This window comes from Eleutherodactylus coqui, chromosome 13, assembly GCF_035609145.1.
Source record: "Eleutherodactylus coqui strain aEleCoq1 chromosome 13, aEleCoq1.hap1, whole genome shotgun sequence".
Lineage (NCBI taxonomy): Eukaryota > Metazoa > Chordata > Amphibia > Anura > Eleutherodactylidae > Eleutherodactylus > Eleutherodactylus coqui.
In genome coordinates this window covers 33,103,783-33,125,932 of record NC_089849.1, presented here as the reverse complement: position 1 = coordinate 33,125,932, position 22,150 = coordinate 33,103,783, and the positions used below count along the sequence as shown (strand labels likewise).

Sequence of the window (22,150 nt, the reverse complement as noted above, 5' to 3'; positions counted from 1 at the left end):
CGATAAAAGAGTGCAAGAGAGGCCTGAATGCCTTACATCAGAAGGGTCGGTGATCCAGGGATTATTCTGATTGCCAGATTGGTTTTGGGAAGGAATTTTTTACCCTAAAATGAGGAATGCTGACTTCTAGCTCATTGGGGTTTTTTGCCTTCCTCTGGATTAACATTGGGGGTAATAGGCTGAACTAGATGGACATGTGTCTTTTATATCAATCTATGTTACTATGTGAGGTATGGCACTATTTCTAAGAAGAAAGCAGCCATGTTTTACTGATCCTGCACAACCTCTTCATTTTTTTTTTTGTTTTTTTTTTATTGCCATCACCGCTTGGACCTATTTGTTCTTGACAGTTTGGGAGTTCCAACTGATAGTCCCCAATTCTGTGATGGAATAACAAATGGTGAATATTATGGGAACCCCCTTTTAATACCTCTGTATATGATTTCCTAACAGTGAACATTCTGAAAACATTTTGGTAGCACCTCCGAATTCCTCATTAGGGTACCCTATATATGGAGTCCAAGTGATGCCGCTCTACACAATTAACCTGCCAGGTGAGACACTTCAATAGAGAAAAGGAAGTAATGTATTTTTAAAATGCTTGAAATGTTTGTGTAGATTATGTAAACTCTAAAATTTATGAGATATTGAGATAATTTTATGGAATGTAATTTTTTTTTTTTGCTTTTTTTTTATTCTTTCAGGACTGCAGATTATTGCAGATCTCCCAACATACACAGTATAGTATCCAAAATCATCAAACACCAGGACATAACTATCTTCTATATCTTATCTATCCTATCTCATCTGCTATTCTTCTGTTTATCTGTATGTATGCCCCGCTCCCATATCTTACTGTCATGGCTCTCAGACAGTCAGACATGTTCTGCCCCTGGCTGTCAGATAGGGCAGGGAAGCAGAGAGAAGAAGACTGCCATGAAGCAACAGAAATTGTCAGTGCCATGAGCGCTGGTGAGCTCCTGCCACCTAAATGAGCCCGAGTCTTTCTGACACAACAGGCATCCTGCAAAGGTGAATTTCACTTGTGCCACAGATAGGAGAAGCACAGGGACTGTGTAGAAAGTAGAGGTGCTGTCACAGAGTTGCAGATTCAGGATGCAAGACTTCTCGGGCACCACAAGGAATGCGAGAGGGACTGTTCAAGTTACTATTGCCGTACTGACTGAGTGGAACCCAGAGAGAGAGAAGCCATCTGGAGGATAGCGAGAGATTTTGGATTGCGCTGTAGAGCAATGGATAAAGACCAAGGAGGACATTGAAGAGTTAGTTGGCAACGAGTCGTAAATGAGGCCGACCTCAATAAAAGCTGCTAGGGGTGCGCACCATGTGGGATCAGAAAGTTAGCCTGCTGCAATCAGGGACAGAGACATTAGTGGGTGTTCGCACATCTGTTATCAATTCTGTGTTGAGTACTTGAATGTGAACTGAGATGGGTATGTTTATAAGAACTTAGCCAGCAAATGCAAACACTGATACTGAAGCTTCACTTAAATTGAACTGTATGTTGCATTGTGTGGTTTATATTTTTGATCCATGGAACTGACTTGGTTACAGCATTACTGATACTGCTTTATCGGCACTGTGATTATTTCGTACTAATTACAAAGTATTATTGTTCCTTATTGTGTATAAGGTATTAATAATCTTGAGATTATCTACCGTAACAGTTTAATTGCTTGTTTTTATGACATTACTCATATTCCTTTGTTCATAAATAAAACCTGCATATTTTTTTGTAACTCCTTCTGCTGCATCGTATCCTGAATCTGTATTGTAATACCACCACCCATGACATGTCTACAGTATATACTGTATCTATTTTATACTCTTTATGTACATAAATATGTCACTTTACTGATTGCCGGCAGCCTGTTGTTTTCAATAGAGCCAGCTGTAGCCAGAGGATCACGATCTTCACTGTATGTTCTCAATGGGGTCCGTGCTGGGGCTGCCGGCCCCTTTGAGTACAAGGTTTTACATCCAAAAAAGACGGATGCCGCAGTTATTTGCGTTTTCAAATCCGTTGCCCTATATTTACCGCTACACATTTTTGTGCCCTGATAAATATCGGCATATGACCGCTGCCATTGAAAAGCATTGGTTCTTAATAGAGGCAGATCGCAAACGCAAGTAACATGTGCACATAAAAACGCCCGTCTAACTGAGCCATAAGGGTTTGTTTTCACCTGCTTCCACCATATTAAATGTACAAAACGAAAAAAAAAGAAGGCTCGGCGCTCATGCAGGAAAAAAACCCGATGTAATACTAAAGATCAAGGTTAATGATCTTTAATGTCATAATAAACTTCGTACTACGCGTTTCATCAACCGCGACTTTCTCAGGTACAACATACATACATTTAATCCTACCAATTTATATATAAAGTAAAAGACTCACATTATGGGCACGCCAATCATCTTCCGTCAGGACACATCCATACAGGTTAAGTAGCGCTTCCGCGTGTCGTGACCGAACGTGTGACGTAGGCACATCCCCTGGAGCACACACTACGCACCAATGGAACGCTTGTGACATCACTTCAGGGTAACGTGACAGCAAACCCGTTACGCATGGAAGAATGCTACTATGAGTTCAATGCATTGCCTATAGCGCTGTCCCTTAAATATGGCTTTTCGCTTCCACCATATAGAACACAACAAGAGTACACATTCAGTGTACAATTCCAGGAATCACCCTAGGCTGTATGGCGTCGACAATCTGAGCTTGTCTCCATATACAGTAAACTTGTAAAACACAGATGCGGACACCATACATACTTTTTCAGCTGCTTTATGCAAGAATGTTATATCTTACATTGCCATATGACACATGAGGTCACCCAAGTTCTTTACACACAAGTGTAACCCAAGTGACTCAGAGTGGTGCAGAGTGTTAAGGCAGCAGTATGAAGTCCTAAGCTCTTGCTCACGGCCTGAAGGTTGTGAGTTCAATCGGTACATGGTTCAGGTAGCTGGCCTTCCATCCTTATAAATAAATGTAAAAAATTAACTTCAGCACTAAGCAAAATAACATTAAATACAATTCAGAGGCTATGAGCGGAGCGTGTAAGTACGCTATCCACCACGTTTCAGGGGCTCCTTCCTCAGGCCAAAATATAACATTCTTGCGTAAAGCAAAATGTATAATATCGTCCTCCATGTTTTACACTACATCAATATTCAAGCATAACATATGATATAACACTTCTGCTTCATATCACCTTGAGTATAAGCCAAGTTTTTCAGCACAAAAAAATGTGCTGAAAAAGCCCCCCTCGGCTTATACTCGAGTGAGGTTAAAAAAAAAAAACCCTCAATACTCACCTATCAGCCGGCGTCTGTGTCCCAGGCGCGATGCTGTCCCTGGCGGTGCAGCCAGCTGCTGCAGTCTTCTCCCTGGCTTGCTTTTGAAATCTCCGCCGTCAGCGCTGTGATTGGTTTGAACGCTGGCCAATCATAGCCGGCGTTCGATTAACCAATCACAGCCATTTAGTGATGTGATTTTGAATTGCTGTGATTAGTTTATCAAGCGCCAGCTGTGATTGGTTGGCGCTCGATCCAATCACAGCGCTGACGGTGGGGATTTCAAAAGCAAACCAGGGGGAAGACAGCAGGGAGAAGACTGCAGCAGCTGGCCACACCGACGGGTACAGCATCATGCCGGGGACACAGACGCCGGCTGATAGGTGAGTATTGCTTTTTTTTTTCCTACCATATACTCGAGTATAGCTAGGCATATACTCGAGTCAATAAGTTTTACCAATTTTTTGTGGTAAAACTTATTGACTCTGCTTATACTTGGGTCGGCTAATACTCGAGTATATACGCTATGTACCAAACTGACCCATGATTTGTTGTTACTTTGAATGGCTTTCCTAATATGACAATTTTGTTCTACACTTCTCATGTCCATCCATTTCACAACTCAATAACAATGGATTATACATATTTATTAGAGATGAGCGAGCGTACTCGTCTGAGTTTGATGCTCGTTCGAGTATTAGGGTACTCGAGATGTTCGTTACTCGAGACGAGCACCACTTGCTGTTCGAGTCACTTCCATTTTCTTCCCAGAAAATTTTGCGCCGTTTTCTGGCCAATAGAAGCACAGGGAAGGCATTACAACTTCCTCCTGTGAAGTTCCAGCCCTATCCTATCCTATTCTTAGGGCCACATCAGACCGTGTGCAGTATTGTTGAGGCTGCTTTTAGCAGTTTTGCACTTTTTTTTTTTTGTATATCGGGCGTGCAGACCATAGCGTCCTCAGTCTGCAGTCATTTTACTGAGTATAGGGGCAATACTGGTGAGGCAGGGGCAGTGGTACAGGGAAAGAGGTATACTGGCTATATAGGCAGTGGGCTTTTTCAAAAAAATTGGAAAAAAAAAATCTTTGGGCTGCCTGTGAACCGCGATGCGAGGGTTCGTTTCGAGTAACGAACCCCATTGAAGTCAATGGGCGACCCAAGCATTTTTGTATGGGACCTATGCTCCGCTAAGGTTTTCATTTGTGAAATCTGGGAAATTCAAGAAAGTGATGGGAACGACACAGAAACGGATAGGGCAGGCGAGGGGCTACATGTTGGGCTGCATCTCAAGTTCCCAGGTCCCACTATTAAGCCACAATAGCAGCAAGAGTGCCCCCCCCCCCCCAGTCCCAACAATTTTTACTTCTGAAAAACCCTCATTAGCAAGGCATACCTTAGCTAAGCACCACACTACCTCCAACAAAGCACAATCACTGCCTGCATGACACTCCGCTGCCACTTCTCCTGGGTAACATGCTGCCCAACCGCCCACTTCAGTAATAGTAGCAGTCAAGATAGGCCCCAGTAACAATTCCAAAGCAGCAGTATAGGGGGAGCACAGTATTAGTTCCATTTCAGTAGTAGTAGCAGTCTAGGGTATTAATGAGCGACTACTACCCCCAGCAGACACGCAGTAAACTGTAGACGGTCACAGGCTTAGCTGGGTAATAATGAGCGACTACTACCCCCAGCACACACGCAGTAAACTGAAGACGCTCACAGGCAGCCCAAATATAGTATTTTTTTCCAATTTTTGGGAAAAAGCCCACTGCCTATATAGCCTGTATATGGATTTCCCTGTTGGAGGATGACTGTGATTATTGAAAGCACAGTGCAGCCAGAAGAAATTATGCGCAAGGCTGCAGTAACACCTAGCTGGGTAATAGTGAGCGACTACTACCCCCAGCAGACACACAGTAAACTGAACACGGTCACAGGCAGCCCAAAGATTTTTTTTCAAATTTTTTTGAAAAAGCCCACTGCCTATATAGCCAGTATATCTCTTTCCCTGTACCACTGTCCCTGCCTCACCAGTACTGCCCCTATACTCAGTAAAATGACTGCAGACTGAGGACGCTATGGTCTGCACGCCCGATATACAAAAAAAAGTGCAAAACTGCTAAAAGCAGCCTCAACAGTACTGCACACGGTCAGATGTGGCCCTAAGAAGGACCGTTGGGGTTCTTGAAGACGAAGATAACAGCCTAACCCTCTCCCTATAGCAGCTACAGCAGGACGGCACTTTCCCTAATGTCTCTCAGCGTGCATCTGTGGCGGGCCGCGGCCGGCCCCAGTTTATATACTCGGGTGTCACCTGATCTCCCCAGCCACTCACTGCAGGGGGGTCGGATAGGGCTGGAACTTCACAGGAGGAAGTTGTAATGCCTTCCCTGTGTTTCTATTGGCCAGAAAACGGCGAAAACTTTTCTGGGAAGAAAATGGAAGTGACTCGAACACCGCGTGGTGCTCGTCTCGAGTAACGAGAATCTCGAGTACCCTAATACTCGAACGAGCATCAAGCTCGGACGAGTACGCTCGCTCATCTCTATTAATTAACAAAAGGAAAAGTGAATGAACAAAAGAAATGTAAATCACATCAGTATTTGGTGTGACCACTCTTTGTCTTCAAATCAGCATCACATCTTCTAGGTACACTTGCACACAGGTTTTGAAGGAAAGCAGCAGAGAGATTATTCCAGACATCTTGAAGAGCTAAGCACAGATCTTATGTGGATGTAGCTTGCTCCAATCCTTCTGTCTCTTCATGCGATCCCAGACAGATTCAGTCATGTTGAGATCATGGCTGTCTGGGGTCCATATTATCACTTCTAGGACTCCTTGTTCTTCTTTACCCTGGAGATAATTGTTAAAGGGGTTTTCCAGGGAGAATACTACTGATGAGCCATCCTTAGGATAGGACATTAATAGTTAATCGGCTGGGGTCCGTCCAGGGGCGTACCTAAAGGCTTAGGGGCCCTGGTGCAAAAGTTCAGCTCGGCCCCCCTCCCCCCTGGGTCTCTACCCCCACACTCCCCCGTACCTATACCTAACTAGTACTGCATACATGATTAGATAGATAGATAGGTGAATGGATGGATAGATAGATAGACAGATACACACACAGATATACACATACCTCGGGGCCGGACCACTTCTCCTCCATGTGGTAGCAGCAGGGAGACACAGCCGCTTCCGTTCAGCAGGAGGGAGGGGCAGCACATGATCAGTCCCTGTCGGCCCATGTGACTGCCTCTCCCCTCCTCCCCTCTGCTCTTTCCTGCTTCCTTTGAGGTTGGCCGCTCTGGCTGCCGTGTGACCTGTGCCGTGCGGCAGACAGAGCAGTTGACCATTAATGCACTGAAAGTGCATATATGGATGGTGAAGGGCGGCCTCGGGGCCCCCTGAGCGCAAGGGCTGGGTCGCCACGACGACCCCAGCGAACCCTGATGCTACGCATATGGGTCCGTCGCTCGGGACCCTGACCGATCAGCTGAGTGGATGCATGCTGTCAGCGCCGCAAATACACAGAGGTTGGAATGGAAGCCTCTGTGCCGCCCTCTGTGTTGTCGCCGGTGCTGGATTTAAAATCCCCACCTGCTGAAAGGGCTGCCCCTGATTAGCTGAGCACTGTGACCATTTAGAGGCAGCTCTCAGCTGTCATTCAATAGCTGAGAGCTGCCTCTGATTGGTCAGACTGCTCAGCCACTCAGAGGCAGCCCTTTCAGCAGGCGGGGATTTTAAATCCCCCGCCTGCTGAAAGTTCTTCATAGTAATTTAGGAGAAGACCCGGCTAGATGCACCTGAGCCCTGGCAGCTGCAGAGAGGTGAGTATATATATTTTTTTATTTTTTACACATTTTAGGGATGATTTTCAGGGAAGGGCTTATATTTAAAGCCCTTCCGCGAAAAATCACTGCAGGGTTTGTCGGCAGCCTATTGCTTTCAATGGAGCCGGCTGTAGCGCCAGCTCCATTGAATTCAATGGAAGAACATCACGCTCCTCTGTCACAGCTGTGCCACAGGTTCGCGATCTTCACTGTATGTTCTCAATGGGGTCGATGCCGCAGTTACCTGCGATTTTAAAAACGGTGTTCTATAATTTTCGCCGCAGACGTTTTTCCACATGTAAAATTCGCACATGTGACCGCTGCCATTGAAAAGCATTGGTTCTATTTAGTGCGATCTTTTTTACACGCGAAAAAACGCCTGTTAAAACGTCCATGTGTCTGAGCCCTAATGATGTGAGGGTATGAGTGATGTAGCAGATGGAAGAAGTTGATCTCCCCTCTAGAATAAGAGCAAAGCAACAAAATATAAGACCAGGGCTACAAAGGGTTACTAGTAGAGATGAGCGAGTATACTCGCTAAAGGCAATTGCTCGAGCGAGCATTGCCTTTAGCGAGTACCTGCCCACTCGAGACAAAAGGTTCGGGTGCCGGCAGCGGGCAGGAAGCTGCGGGGGAGAGAGGGGAGGAACGGAGGGGAGATCTCTCTCCCCCCCCCCCCCCCCCCGCTCCCTCCCGCTACTCACCGCTCCCCCGCGCCTGCACCCAAACCTTTCATCTCGAGCGGGCAGGTACTCGATAAAGGCAATGCTCGCTCGAGCAATTGCCTTTATCGAGTATACTCGCTCATCTCTAGTTACTAGCACTTTTTATAAACTTGTTTCTATATTCTTCTTTTGCAGTGAAATTTAAACAGGGTGAAAATATAGCCCAGATACCAATATCAATCCGACAGCCACCAATTCCCCGCTTACATGACCCAGGACGAGGTAATATACATATACAATACATGTAATATATATATATATATATATATATATATTTCTCAACCTTCATGAACAGCGATGGGGGAGATGGCTTGACACCAGCAATCAACAAACTAGAATGTATGTAGATGAATACCAAGCAACACACTTTCAGTCGGTTTTGCACCAAGTATAGGATCAGGGTGCAAGTCCTGGATGCCCAGGCAACCAAAGCTAGTGGTGCCACCTTTAATAGCAAGAAGCACAGATCGCATACTGCCTGCCACCTCTCACAACTTGAAGGGGTTGTCCCATCTGGTTCAACATCTTCATTAAATTACGACTCGCTGATGATCAACTGATGTAGCCACTGACACACTCAACTGTTATCACCATTGGAAGCTGTACACTCCCACTGCAGGACAAATTGGGTATTACAAGGGCCTACATTCAAATGAATGGGCAATCATGTAAAAATTGGTTGCTTTCTGAATCCTTCGAGTCTTTGCAATGACTCTGGACTGAACAGGGATTCTCATAATGGGACACCCCTTTTAACAATAGATCCAGTAATAGATCGTCTTTTTATCCAGAAACAGCATTGTTCGTGTCCATGGGCCATAGATAGAAAACCTTTCTATGTGGATTATATCTAGGTAACGAAGTTTACCTAACCTTTCAGATGACTTTTCAGAATACCCTGTCATGAGTGTACATAAGGAATGACACTATTTCTGGCCATTCTATGACTTGTGTCCATTTTTCCCTCTGCAGAATGCAAAGGTGTAATTTGTAGCTGCTGGGCCACAATGCAAAATCTGTATGTAACAAGGCCTCAACTATAGTGCTTCATTTATAGCACTGGTCTAGTCATATGGGATAAAGAGACCTTATGGGCCCTCTAAGTTTCCAGGGCCTGGGTGAAACTGCACCCTCTACAACCATTATACAGTAGTTACAACTCTAACAGGATGTACATCTAATTCTCATTCCTTTAAGAACAGGTGGAGGGAGCTGCTGCTCTGCTGTGTTCTATAGACTGTGCAGAGAGAACTGCAGATCCTGCTCTGTAAATGGCTGTAATACACAGAGAAACATTAAAATCATGTAATACAGAGTACAGCTGGAGTGAGCAGTGGAGATGTGATTTCTGTAGCTAAAACACAGTAAAAAGGCACTTCCTTCATCTGTGTGAGATTCTTCTCTCCAGTCCCATCTCCTCTGCTTTCTATACATTTCAATGAGTACAATGATTCACTCCCCTCCTCCACCCATGTTTCAACATCTCCTGGCAGTTACCTGAGAGTACACAATTGCCAGCATAACGGGAGGAAGGGAGATTGCAGTTTTGCTCATTTTCATAGAAGCACAAGTTGTTTAAAATGTCGACTTAAATAATCTTATTTCCCAATGTTCTATAACCAGAAGATTCTGCTTACAGAAAAAAAAATTAGTGACCTGGTCACCATCACCACCAAGACCTTTCTGCGCTATGACAAGCTGCGGCTGCTGTTAAAGAGCATCCGACAATATTATCCTGACATGAAGGTCATTGTGGCTGACGACAATGAAACACCTGAGAAGATTGATGGCCCCAATGTAGAGCAATATATTATGCCATTCGCAAAGGTTTGTATGTATAGCACATAGGCAGGCACTTATGCGTTCAAAGTTATAGCCATAGCGAGTGTACATGAAAGGAGGGGGGTCTCTAAGTAGCCATAGGGCCCTCAACAGGATTCGGAAATAGGGGTCTTACTTCGACTTGTGTCTTTTTCCAGAGATTAATTAAGCACAGCCAGCATTGGAGGAGTGCTCTCTTCTCCCAGGGGGTGGGTTCCAGGACCCGAATCCATGACTCTGCCCCTGGTCTATATGCATGGGAATGGGTCTCGGCACAGCCCTGTAGCTTAGGGGGCAATGGTTTGTGGCAAGGCATCATCAAACAGTAGTTAACAGCAAGTAACTTTGCTCTTACACGTCCGAAGTACTTAGAGCCAAGAAGCTCGTACATTGCGTAAGGAAATAAAATTCAAACATTCCTTTGGGCTTGGAACACCAAGACAAATTTACAGTCACTCATGTGCAGCTCAAAGCAGAATGTAGTCCACCAGATAGTTCCCTCAGCACTTTAACCTGGTGTAAGTCTTAAAAATGCAGGGCGGGCCCTCAGTCGAGGCAGTGAGAGTTGTGCTCACTGGAGGAAGACGAGGGTAGACACTGACATCTGCAGGAAGTAACCGTCGGTCCCGACAGTATTTGGGAAAACTCCGAAGCCTGAGAACGTTCTTTAGGCCGGAAGCGAAATAATGGTAGGTCATGCCAGTAGGCCTTGTCCAGCACCCAACAGGCAGCCAACGATTTGGCTACAAACTCTGAACTATGGCCCCGTAACATAGGTGTGTCCGTTGTGTGTGCCTCAGACGCTCCGCAGCTCATAGCAACACAATGTCAAGTCACAATACAATAGACAATGATATTTATCAACCACCAGAGACCCCACTTATGTAACCATTCATGTGAACAATGGGCGTTAGTGCAAATATTCTCAAAGCCTGTTGCATCACGAACCCTTGGAAAAAAATCATGGCATACACATATGCCTTACATACAGAATATACCAATTCCTCCTCCTAAAGGCCCATGGTCAGCCTGTGCATGATATATGGAGGAACACACTGGTTACACGGTGCTGCAACTACAGTAGCTGCCTGGGTAAATATTCTAGCAAACATGACCTGGTAATTAACAGTTCTCTTAGCTTTGGGCTGCTACATGCTATCCCTATGGCAGCTATAGAATAAACATTATTTATTAAAGACATTCCTATAATACTTCTTCGCAGTTATACATTACTTATCCCTCACGGCAATATCTATTCATTATGGTATGGGCATATTACACTCTTCATATACAGATCTGTATATACATATTTCACTTTACGAGATAACACTCACTAGTACCATATTAATCCTCGGGTTAGGAAAAGTATCGTTTCTCCTTAAGGAGACACCTAGAAGGTGAGTGAGAAGACTTATAAGGTCTTCCATGATTCTCTAAGAAATATGCAAATATGGAAGATGGAACAATATCTCTGCAGCAACACCTATTGAAAGGCAACATTTCTGCAAGTCAATGTCAGACATTTTAAACAAGCCTTATAACAATGACTGGGAGTTGCAAGCCAAGCCAGAATACCATACAGACAGCTGTTTCAGGGTTTTTACCCCTTATCAGTGTGCATTAGGTTTCTAGCTTGGCTAGTGAGAGACCTATAAACATGGGTCAAGAAGGGTATCGTTTCTCATTGAGTAGAGCACCTAGAAGGTGTGTGAGGAGACTTATAAGGCCACCTGTGCTCCTCTGGGGAATATGCTTTGCTATTTGCATAATAATCCTCAGTTACGGATACTTTTCATACATTTCTTGCATATTCACACAATAACTAGCTAACTTTGCAAATACACAGTTCACGTTGTTTAAGGGAAACCTGTCATGAAGTTTTATTACAGTAAACTAAGCCCACTGCTAGAATCGTTACCCTCACCTGTTTTCAAAACTAATCTTCCAATGGCATACCTAAGGAATCACTTGTTCAAAAATTCCTGCACCGTATGTAAAAACGCAGACCAGTCTGGTGGGCAAGCTGGATCGGCTAACTTATCTGTGGCATTTTGCCTATGCCCAGGTCTTTCTTCTCCTATCATGCTACGTCATCCATGCTACACTTCAAAATCTCATGGCACAGATGAACTCTCCCTTTTGTATACAGAAGCACCATGCTCATCTACGCATGCACTCAAATCTCAGCGCAGCGAAATTTTGAAGTGTAGTGTGGTTGACGTACCATTGTAGGAGAAGAGAGGAGTAGACATAGGTGAAAGCCGTAGACAAGAGAGCCTTTCCAGCCCACCCACCAGACCGGTCTACGTAAGTTACATATGGTGCGGCAATTTTTCAACTAACTATTACTCAGATATGGCTGTATAAAGAGTCATGGGAAGATTAGTGTAGGTAATGATTCTAGCAGTGGGCTTAATAAAACTTGACAAGTTTCCGTTAACCATGATAACTTGCCTTAGTTAAATTTTCCAACCGTCTTATAAATATACATGACCCTCTTCAGGCTACTCCATAAGAATAGCAGACATCAGACCAAAACCCCTAAATAAATGCAGACCTCAGAATAAATACAGAAGCTAGGCCAGACTCTACAGATACTTGCCTCTTCTCATTTCTGCAGTCTTGCTCCCTCCAAGTGCAGCGTCCGAGAAGCAGGCCTTCAGCTGAGGAGACAGAGGGGTAGAGATGTTAACCTTGTCACGGGGCTCTATCATCTCCTACCTAAGGGTAGCTCGGGACCCAACCTCATTACTGCTGGGGGACATCACAGGGACAGTAACTGGGGTTACCTGTAGTCCAACTTGTCACTCGTGATGCCAACATTCCGTCCTCCGCGGTGGATCTTTGGAGATGTCGATTCCGGGAAATAAAGTAGTCCATGCACAAAGTATACTTTTCTGAACAGGAACCAGGAACATTTGGTTCTGCTCCTTTACTTAACAAGTATTGATAACAGTCCAATACTTATAGTGGTGATGCAGGAAGGATTCACGGGGCATTTGTATCTCTACAGTCCCAATTATCTGTAGGCAGTAACTCTACCGGCAACTTTCTTTCCTGCCAATCACTCACATTTTTCCTGCTTGCTAGCAGTTCCCCTCTCTCTCTCTCTCCGGACTCGTGCCGTTTCTTCACATATCTCCCTGTCCGGGGTACATTTGCTTCTTTAGAGATGACTGCTAAGGCTAGGCCCAGGTGGGAACAACGGACGACCTCTTGGACTCTTCCATTCTCTAGGCCTCTGGCTCTCTCACTTGGATGGACTATCTCTCCAACTTCACTCCACTGTCTTGGTACCACAACTGCTCTCTTCCATCTCCCATTCACTTTCTCCTCTCCTTGCATTGCATTCTGCAAAGGCCGCCTGCAGACGGACTGGTCGGCGGCGAGGATTCTCGCTGTGGGACCTGACCCAAGCGCCTGCAGAGAGCAACGTGTACTCACCCGCGCCCCACAGCTCCGGATTCTTCATGTGCCGGCTGCCGGGCAGCCGGCGCATGCGCTGACCGGAGACGGTGGCCGGTGAGCGACGTTTCTGTGCGGGGCTCTGCGAGCCCCGCAGAGAGATAGAACATGCCGGGGTTTGTTTGCCGCGCGAGATTTCGCGCGGACAAGCCGCGGCCGTCTGCCTAGGATAGCGTTTGCTAACGCAATCCTATGGCAGCTTACAACGGCGGAAATTCCGCGGGAAATCCCGCCGCGGAACTTCCGCCCGTCTGCAGGCGGTCATACACATATATCTAGCACCATCACATGACCACAAACGATACACACAAAACGATACATTTTCCAGACATGACCGAGACATTAACCCATTCATGCCTGCAGCCATACAATACACATAAACCAGATGCACTCTACAAACAAGACAGTGACACGAGACAGACATAAAACATTCTGGACCACTTAAATCTGGACTACTAGACAAGCGTTGCTACATATAATGTCCTGGAGCTGACATGAGGACATTAGGACCTATTTATTAGCTTTTTGACCTCCAGTAGTCATAATTTTAGCGCACATGCCAAAGACGTCACACCAGAATAGTACATGCTCCAATTTTTTCTTCTACATGTCTGTATTGCCCCATTGATTGTGATGTGTTAGTGTTACAAATATTGACAGCATAGGATGTGAAAATCGCTCGTAGGATTTAAGGCTTACGCTTTCATTCTTCTAGAACGTTTTGCAATGCACCATATTGGACACGATGTCACTGTGATGTTATCACTGCGAGCTACTACCTTCTATATTACGTAGGCTGTAATATAAAAGAGAGATAAAAAGATGCATATACAACACATGTCCGATAGCTAGATGTTCAGTAGATGTGCAATATATGGTTAGATAGATTTTCCTCTATTACTTCTGAATGAATTATTTACAATATTTCTCAGCTATCCAGACACAGATTAACTAATCCTGTCTAGTTTAACTTTAGACCACCTATTACTTGGCTTAGGGCTTTTGCCCAGATTGTTTGTTTTTTTTTTATGCTGCGATATCGCTGCGTTTTTTTTCAATGGGACTTTTCTAATGTTAAAATCACATTGCGCAAAAATCGTAAAAGCAAAACTTCACAAGTTTGTTTTTAAACAACTTATAGAACAACTTTTGAATTCTAAAGTCAGAAATGTAATAAGAGTTGTGACGCCTGTCCTCTTATGTAGGGATGGTTTGCAGGCAGGAATCTTGCAGTGTCTCAGGTGACAACCAAGTATTTCCTCTGGGTGGATGACGATTTCCTTTTCACCGGTGACACAAAAATTGAAAAGCTGCTGGATGTGCTGGAGGCGACTGACCTGGATCTGGTAAGATGCTGAGGCACCTCTTCCAATGTTTCCACCATTCAACTTTTCCTGATTCAACTTTTTGCAGGTCTTAGACCTTTATGTACTCTGTGTTGTGTTGACTGATGTTCTTGCCGGTTTGTCTTTTACACAGGTCGGCGGAAACGTTGCCGGAAACCATTTCAGCTTCAAGCTCATTCTGGAAGAAGGTGGAGAAGATGGTGATTGTTTACATTGGAGGGAAGGAGTTTACCATATAATCCCAGGCTTCCCTAACTGCATGCTGACTAGTGGGGTGGTAAACTTCTTCCTGGCCCACACAAACCGAATTCTTGGTGTTGGATTTGACCCAAAATTAAGCCGAGTGGCACATACTGGTAATTGTCACATTTTGTAAACAATCTTGTATTACTTTCAGCGCTAGAAGAGCCAGAAGATAAAAGTGGTTTTCAGTGGCATCAGTGTGATAGTCAGAGGTGTAGTACTAAGGTCTTATTAAGTAACAATCACCCTAGGGCTCTGTGTCTTGTAACTTGTCACTAATTGCTGCTGAACATCCCCTCACTTGGCAGCGTTACAGTCACTGTCCTTCCACTATTGGCAGGAAACCACTCCCTTAAATACACGAGCTAGCACTCACATGTGTGTGTGTTGGCTAGGGTTGCTGACTTTGTTAGCAAAAAATACCAGCCAAGGTAAAATGGATCATGTTTTATCACGACATGTGATTTTATTTTTGTTATTCCTGTGGTCCCATTAATAATAGTGGCCCCCTGTAGTCATAGTGCCCTCAATAGTAATCGTGCCCCTTTAGTGGCCCTTATAGTAATAGTGTTGCAGTAGTAATAATGACCCACTTAGTGGCTCCTGTAGTAATACTGATCCCAGTGGTAATAGTGACCCTCTTAGTGGCCCACAATAATAATAGTGCCTTCCCCACCCCTGTACCTGTAAGTGGCCGGGCAGCAACCACACCAAGAAGTACTTTAACTCAGGAGGTAGAGAGTGAGTTAAAGTAGTTCATGGTGTAGTTTTTGCCCAGCTAACAATAATTTTCTACTGTCCGTTAATATGGCCGATAAAAAATAAATACCGGTATGGCCTTTGAATTTAGTTACCTGCTGGGCCAGTGATTTATCGCTCAGGTGGCAACCCTAGTGTCGGCTTGGTTACTCCCTTGCATTCGCATGCAGACCGGCCACACTGTTGGATTCCCAACCAATATGATGTTTGAAGCCCAAACTATTCAACGCTATATTGGTTAGAGCAGGGTGACTAAACCTTATGAAACCTGCTGCACTAAAGGTGGTTTCACACCTTTGCCCTGGGCTAAGAAAAGGAGAATCCCTGTGACTGATTGACTATATTGGGGTCCGCTCAGTTTCTACTCCACTTGGACAGAAGGAAAAGTAAATGTGAAACCGGCCTAACATTACTAGAGAAACAGGTTCTCATTGTACGACAAGTACGGTGAAGGAATACACTTGCTAAATATAGAAACATTTCTTGTAAATTAAAGCAGAAACAACACAAATATAATAAAAACAGCAACCACACATTAGCAATATAGAAGAAAAAAAGCCCCCGCGCTCGTGTAGATCAGACCGGCAAGACTCGATCTTCAAGATATCCACGAACATTAAACTTTTATTAGAACACTGAGCAACGCGTTTCGGCTGGTGTGCCTTTCCCAAGCTCGTAATTACAGTATACAAAACAACACAGGTATAAATACACTTACATACTCCATGATCTTTCTATCCAAGGATGACAAGTGGTCCTCTGACGTCACAGTGGGAGGGGAATACCGCTGTGGGAAGTGTCACGTGGTCTTCCGCAACATGGAGCGCACGTAGCGTTCCAAATTCTGATCAAACTTTATTGCACTTAGTCAATGAGACAAAGTGTCCGTGGAATTCCATGCCTGGGAGCTATAATCTATACCCCCATATACGCTCAATTTAAATAAATGTTAAATATGTTGAACGAATATAGATGTTTTTATTTAAATTGGGCATATATGGGGGGTATAGATTATAGTTTCCCACGGAATCCCACAGACACTTTGTCTCATTGACTGAGTGCAATAAAGTTTGATCAGAATTTGGAATGCTACGTACGTTCCATGTTGCGGAAGACCACGTGACACTTCCCACAGCGGGATTCCCCTCCCACTGTGACATCAGAGTACCACACGGCATCCTCGGATAGAAAGATTATGGAGTATGTAAGTGTATTTATACCTGTGTTGTTTTGTGTACTGTAATTGCGAGCTTGAGAAAGGCACACCAGCCGAAACGCGTTGCTCAGTGTTCTAATAAAAGTTTGATATTCGTGGATATCTTGAAAATCAAGCCTTGCGGGTCTGATCTACACAAGCGCGGAGGCTTTTTTCTTCTATATAGCTTGTTTATCCTTTAAGCACCTACTAGAATTGCTTGGTCTCCCTGCGTCTCTCCTGACCTATGGATCGTGGATGAAAGACCTTTTATACGCTAACATGGACAACAGGTGCAGGTGGGTTTCCCCGACCAGAGTTATCCCACCGTACACCAGGTGAGTCGTGACCTATCATTAACTTATTAGCATGTAAATTCCTACAATATACTTGGCGCACTCCTGACACATATTCATTTTTTAGCAACCACACATTATTATGCATGATCAACTGGTAGGTGGCTCCTACACTCCGTTACAACACTACAGACCCTGGGGGTATTAGTGTATCTTGACGCCACCAGAAGCTAGGGGTTTGACAGGTCTGCCATGCAGGAACGCCCCTGTCACAGCCCTAGCTCCCCATTGGGTCAAGTCCGTAAGGTCCTGGAAGGTGGACGACAACATACACTAATAGCCATACAGCCCTCCGCCGCGCCGCATAATGTCCTACAGTATACTGTGTGTTTCAGCACCATGTGCGGCCGAAATCATACCTGTACAGGCCGCCGTCGGTGCAAAAACTGTCCTCCCCCAATACACGCCATTGCCGCTGAGCACCGCTCACATGTGGGGCCCGGGAACTGTCTCTGCTGCCTTCTTCCACACTGCATGAACAGCCGCAGGGATGCTAGGAGGGGTGAGATGTGCCGGCGGCCGCCTGTCAGCGATGCTTTGTGACCGGTGACAGCGGGGGAGGTAGAAGGAGCGCACGGGTAACGTTACAGCCGCCGGGGAGCAAACAGCTGCAGCGGGAGCCTTGGACAGGGGTCGGGAGCCGCAACAGCAGAAGGATATTGCCCTGTCAGGGGACTAACAAACACCTCCACCAAAGTGCTGATGCAGAAGCAGCAGCATCGGGACCACAAGTAGGAAATTACAGCCGCCAGGGAATACAGAGCTGCAGCGGCGAGTCTGGAAACTGTTACACACGGGTCGGGAGCCAGCCCTGCAGGCAGCAGCCATGATCTCCTATCACTGCCGGGAGCCAGGAGGTGAGAGCACAATTTTAGTGGGCTGCCAGGACCTGCGGGGGAGACAGCTATGCAGCTTCAGTGGCCTGACATAGCTGTCAGTCTTGTCTCCACCAGGACTTCCTGGTTGCGACAAGATACACTAATACCGACCCTGGGCAGAGGCACAAGGTGAAACCTGATGTGGCCTCCAAACACACAGCGCAGTTCCTCCGTAGTGTCGTACCTTGTTTCTACACCTGGTGCATTATTTTCCTTAGTTTTGTAAACTTTTTTTTTTGCACTTACAGAATTCTTTATAGATGGTTTGGGATGTCTGAGAGTTGGATTCTGTAGTCATGTTTCTATTGGACACCAAAAGCAGGAATATCCCAAAGATAAAGAAGCAGTGGAAAAATTGAAAAAGTATAATTCATTCCGGGAAAATCCACTAGAGCAACAGAGGTTTAAGTTGGGCCTACTATACTTTAAGAATCGGCTGAGCTGTTTTACCAAACACTAACCTCTCAACAGGAGCCATCATTTTTGTAAATCTCTAATACACTGAAGTCTACTTGAAGGAACTCTGCAACATCATTCTGGACCCCTCCATAATTGTCATACATGTCTGTCTTATGTAGGTGCACTGTGCAAAACTGTCATATCTATTCTCTGTGTGTGTGTTACACAGCTGCAGCGTCTGAAGGGTTAACTACATTAAAATCATTGCCTGTGAGCTTGGCTACATGCTGAATGTATTTATCTTACAGTGTCATGTGACATGGTGTGCATGAATCTATAAGTATGAGTGATTGAGTTCCAGAGAGGAGTTCGGATCCATTTTCTCGGCTGAGGAGCACCCATCTACCATCTGAGGGTTTGCTACCACAGAGGTGCATGAGGGCACCATCAGCCCTTGTGTCACTTAAGATGGAGGAGACGAAGAGACCACCTGACCATATGTGAAGCGCAGGGGAGTGAGTGAGCCTGAATGTCCCGTCCCAAAAGTCCCAACACAAGAAAGCCTTTTTGTAAGTAACTACCCTGGCTAGTGACAATCTAATTTTCTACAACAAGATCAGTGCAGAAGTCTACCAAATCTTTGAAGATATTTCTAAGGATGTTTTATGATTCCTATGCGGCCGTCTGAAGTCTGTATTCCCGTATAGTGGTACACCTTTAACTGACGCTTGCTGAAGTCTATGAGCGTGGGCTGATCATTACTTCCATTCTGTGGCCAAAAATGGACGGAAGTTATTATTTAGGGACAAAACGTTCATGGCACCATATTACTGAGAATCTTCACAGTGTGGTATCTGATTTTTCTCTGTCCAATGCTGTATGAGAATGGAAAAAGATATATATATATACTCCTCTATGTGCAATCATGGAATGGTAGAGTTTGAAGGGACCTCTGGGGTCATCGGGTCCAACCCCCTGCTCAGTGCAGAATTCACTAAATCATCCCAGACAGATATTTGTCCAGCCTTTGTTTGAAGATTTCCATTGAAGGAGAACTCACCACCTCCTGTGGTAACCTGTTCCACTCATTGATCCCCCTCACTATCTAACATCTAATCTGTATCTCCTCCCTTTCAGTTTCATCCCATTGCTTCAAGTCTTTCCTTGTACAAATGAGAATAGGACTGATCCCTCTGCACTGTGACAACCCTTCAGATATTTGTAGACAACTATTAAGTCTCCTCTCAGCCTTCTTTTTTGCAAGCTAAACATTCCCAGATCCTTTAACCGTTCCTCATAGGACATGATTTGCAGACCGCTCCCCATCTTGGTAACTCTTCAGTGAACTTGCTCCAGTTTGTCTATGTCTTTTTTTTAAAGTGGGTGCCCAGAACTGGACACAGTATTCCAGATGAGGTCTGACTAAGGAAAGGTAGAGGGGGATAATTACCTCATGTGACCTAGACTCTATGCTTCTCTTAATACATCCCAGGGGCATACGGGAGTATAGTAAGAGTCCATAGACTTCTATGAATGGTGAATCTGTAGTGACCCAGTACATCATCCTGGTCCCTTCAATAAATGTCATACATGTTTGTCGTTTGTTGATGCACTGTGCAAACCTGTCTTGTCATTTCCAGTATGTATGTTGCACAGCTGCAGCGCTAGAAGGGTTAAGTGTTCAATAAAACCTAAGGCCTGAATGTAAATGTATCAAGTCTGTTATGTCATGTGGTATGAGAGAACATATAAATAGGAATGATTGAGAGAGCGGGAAAGGAGTTCCATCTTCTGGAGTTTCAGGTGTTCGATCTTGCCTGCCCCCTACGGTCCAGCTAGCACAGAGCCACATGAAGGTATCTCCAGCTTTCCTGTCGTGAACATGAAAGAGGAGGAGGGATTTCCCGTGCCACTTGTGTGTTGAATGTAAGTGGAGTGAGCCCTCCCAAGAGTGAGAGAGTATTTGTAAGTAACTGCTTCTTCTCAAAGCTAGTGCAGAGGTACTATCTAATTGTCTAAGTTTTCCTACATGGCTGTCTAGAGCCTGGATCACCACATAGAGATACACCCTTTAATTGTTACACCCACACATCTTCAAGTCAGGGTGTGGAGGTACTACAAGATAATAATCTTTGTTCACACATGTGCGTCACTATGTCCAGAAGTCATTTGCCTGCACTGTAAAGTCTTTAATTGTACTGCCTTCTATTATCTGTTACAAGTAAAGTTTGCCAGGCTCTAACTGTTCCTAGAGACCCGTGGTCAAGAACTAATGTGGCTGCATTTATTCTCTGTCAAGGGTCATACCCCTAAGACCAGGTCACCAATGTTATTGCATGGGCTCCTCTGGGATTTGAACCCCAGACCTCTCACACCCAAAGAGAAACCCATACCCCCTAGACTAACAAGCCAATGCACAGACAGCTTTTTTTTTTTCTCTCCCCGCCTCCCCCCGTGAAACATATATGACAGGCAAATAAGTCGCTGTAAAGTCAAAAAAACACAACCGCAAGTTGAATAAAACAATACGGGCAGAGACACACCCCTAAGACCAAGTTGCCAATGTTATCGCATGGGTTCATCCAGGATTTGAACACCAGACCTCTGACACACAAAGCAAGAATTATACCCCTAGACCAACGATCCAATGCATGAGTGGCTTTTTTTCCCACCACCGAGACGAATATGACAGGCAAATAAGTGGCCGTCAAGTCAAAAAACGCACCAGCAAGTTAAATTAAACAACACGGGCAGAGCCATACGCCTAAGACCAAGTTGCCAATGTTATTGCATGGGTTCATGCAGGATTTGAGCCCCAGACCTCTCACACCCAAAGTGAGAAGCATACCCCTAGACCAATGAGCTGACACATGGACAATCTTTTTCCTCCACTAAGGCAAATAAGTAGCCATCAAGTCAAAAAACGCACCCGCAAGTTGTATTAAAACACGGCAGAGCCTCCTCTGGGCTCTCCCAGGTGGCCTGCAGAGATACTCTAGCCTTGGCTGCGTGTATCCCCCCTGGAAAAAATCCTAGTAAGTGCCACCGTAACACGTCAGCAGTACACCCTCCCAGCTCCCCACATATGTCAGGTGTCCGGGGTCTCCCTATGGGACGCTGCAGATCCATACAACTTAGAAGTGATAAGTGAAGTTTAGCTTATACATCTTACCTCTGCATACCATAAAATATATCTCTCTGTCTAACTTTATTTTCACCAAAGAAATTGACAAATAATAGAAGCATATTTATTGATCACTAACATCCACTGGTTAATTCATCTCACTTTAACATTTTTGTAGGCTAAACAGACTTGTAACTTAATTTAAAAAAAATCATAATTACCAGCTAGAAGACATTTTATGCACTTTGAGGCATCCGTTTAATAATAGCACTTTGGGCACTCAATTTTTGTTAAGGCCCATTTAGACACAACGATAATTGCTCAAAAGTTGTCGCTCTAGCGACTTTTGAGCGATCATCGTTGTGTTATTTACAGCGCAAGATGATCGCTCAAGACGAGTGATCACCAGGCGCTGCCAGTGGAGAATGCAGAATACAAGCGGGGTGTCCCCACTTGTCTTCTGCATAGAGCTGTTCCCCACTCTGAGCGCCTGGCTGTTATACAGCCGAGCACTCGGAGCAGAGGATGCAGAAGACAAGCGGGGTGTCCACGTTTGTCTTCTGCATCCAGCTGTTCCCTCGCTCCGAGCGCCTGGCTGTTATACAGCCGAGCACTTGGAGCAGAGGATGCAAAAGGCAAGCGGGGTGTCCCCGCTTGTCTTCTGTATCCAGATCCAGATGTTTTCT

At 45.0% G+C, this 22,150-nt stretch overlaps 1 protein-coding gene across 1 annotated transcript in view; it reads left to right on the top strand.

Moving 5' to 3' along the window:
* Positions 1–19,432, top strand: part of LOC136588292 (beta-1,4 N-acetylgalactosaminyltransferase 2-like) — a 35,034-nt gene extending 15,602 nt beyond the window's left edge. Inside the window, exons 2-6 of the mRNA XM_066587390.1 lie at positions 8,014–8,100; positions 9,518–9,705; positions 14,370–14,510; positions 14,644–14,866; positions 18,190–19,432. Coding sequence (XP_066443487.1) covers positions 8,014–8,100; positions 9,518–9,705; positions 14,370–14,510; positions 14,644–14,866; positions 18,190–18,401 — 851 coding nt within the window. The 3' untranslated portion in view covers positions 18,402–19,432. The remainder of the gene's footprint in view (positions 1–8,013; positions 8,101–9,517; positions 9,706–14,369; positions 14,511–14,643; positions 14,867–18,189) is intronic.
* The last annotated feature ends 2,718 nt before the right edge of the window (positions 19,433–22,150 follow it).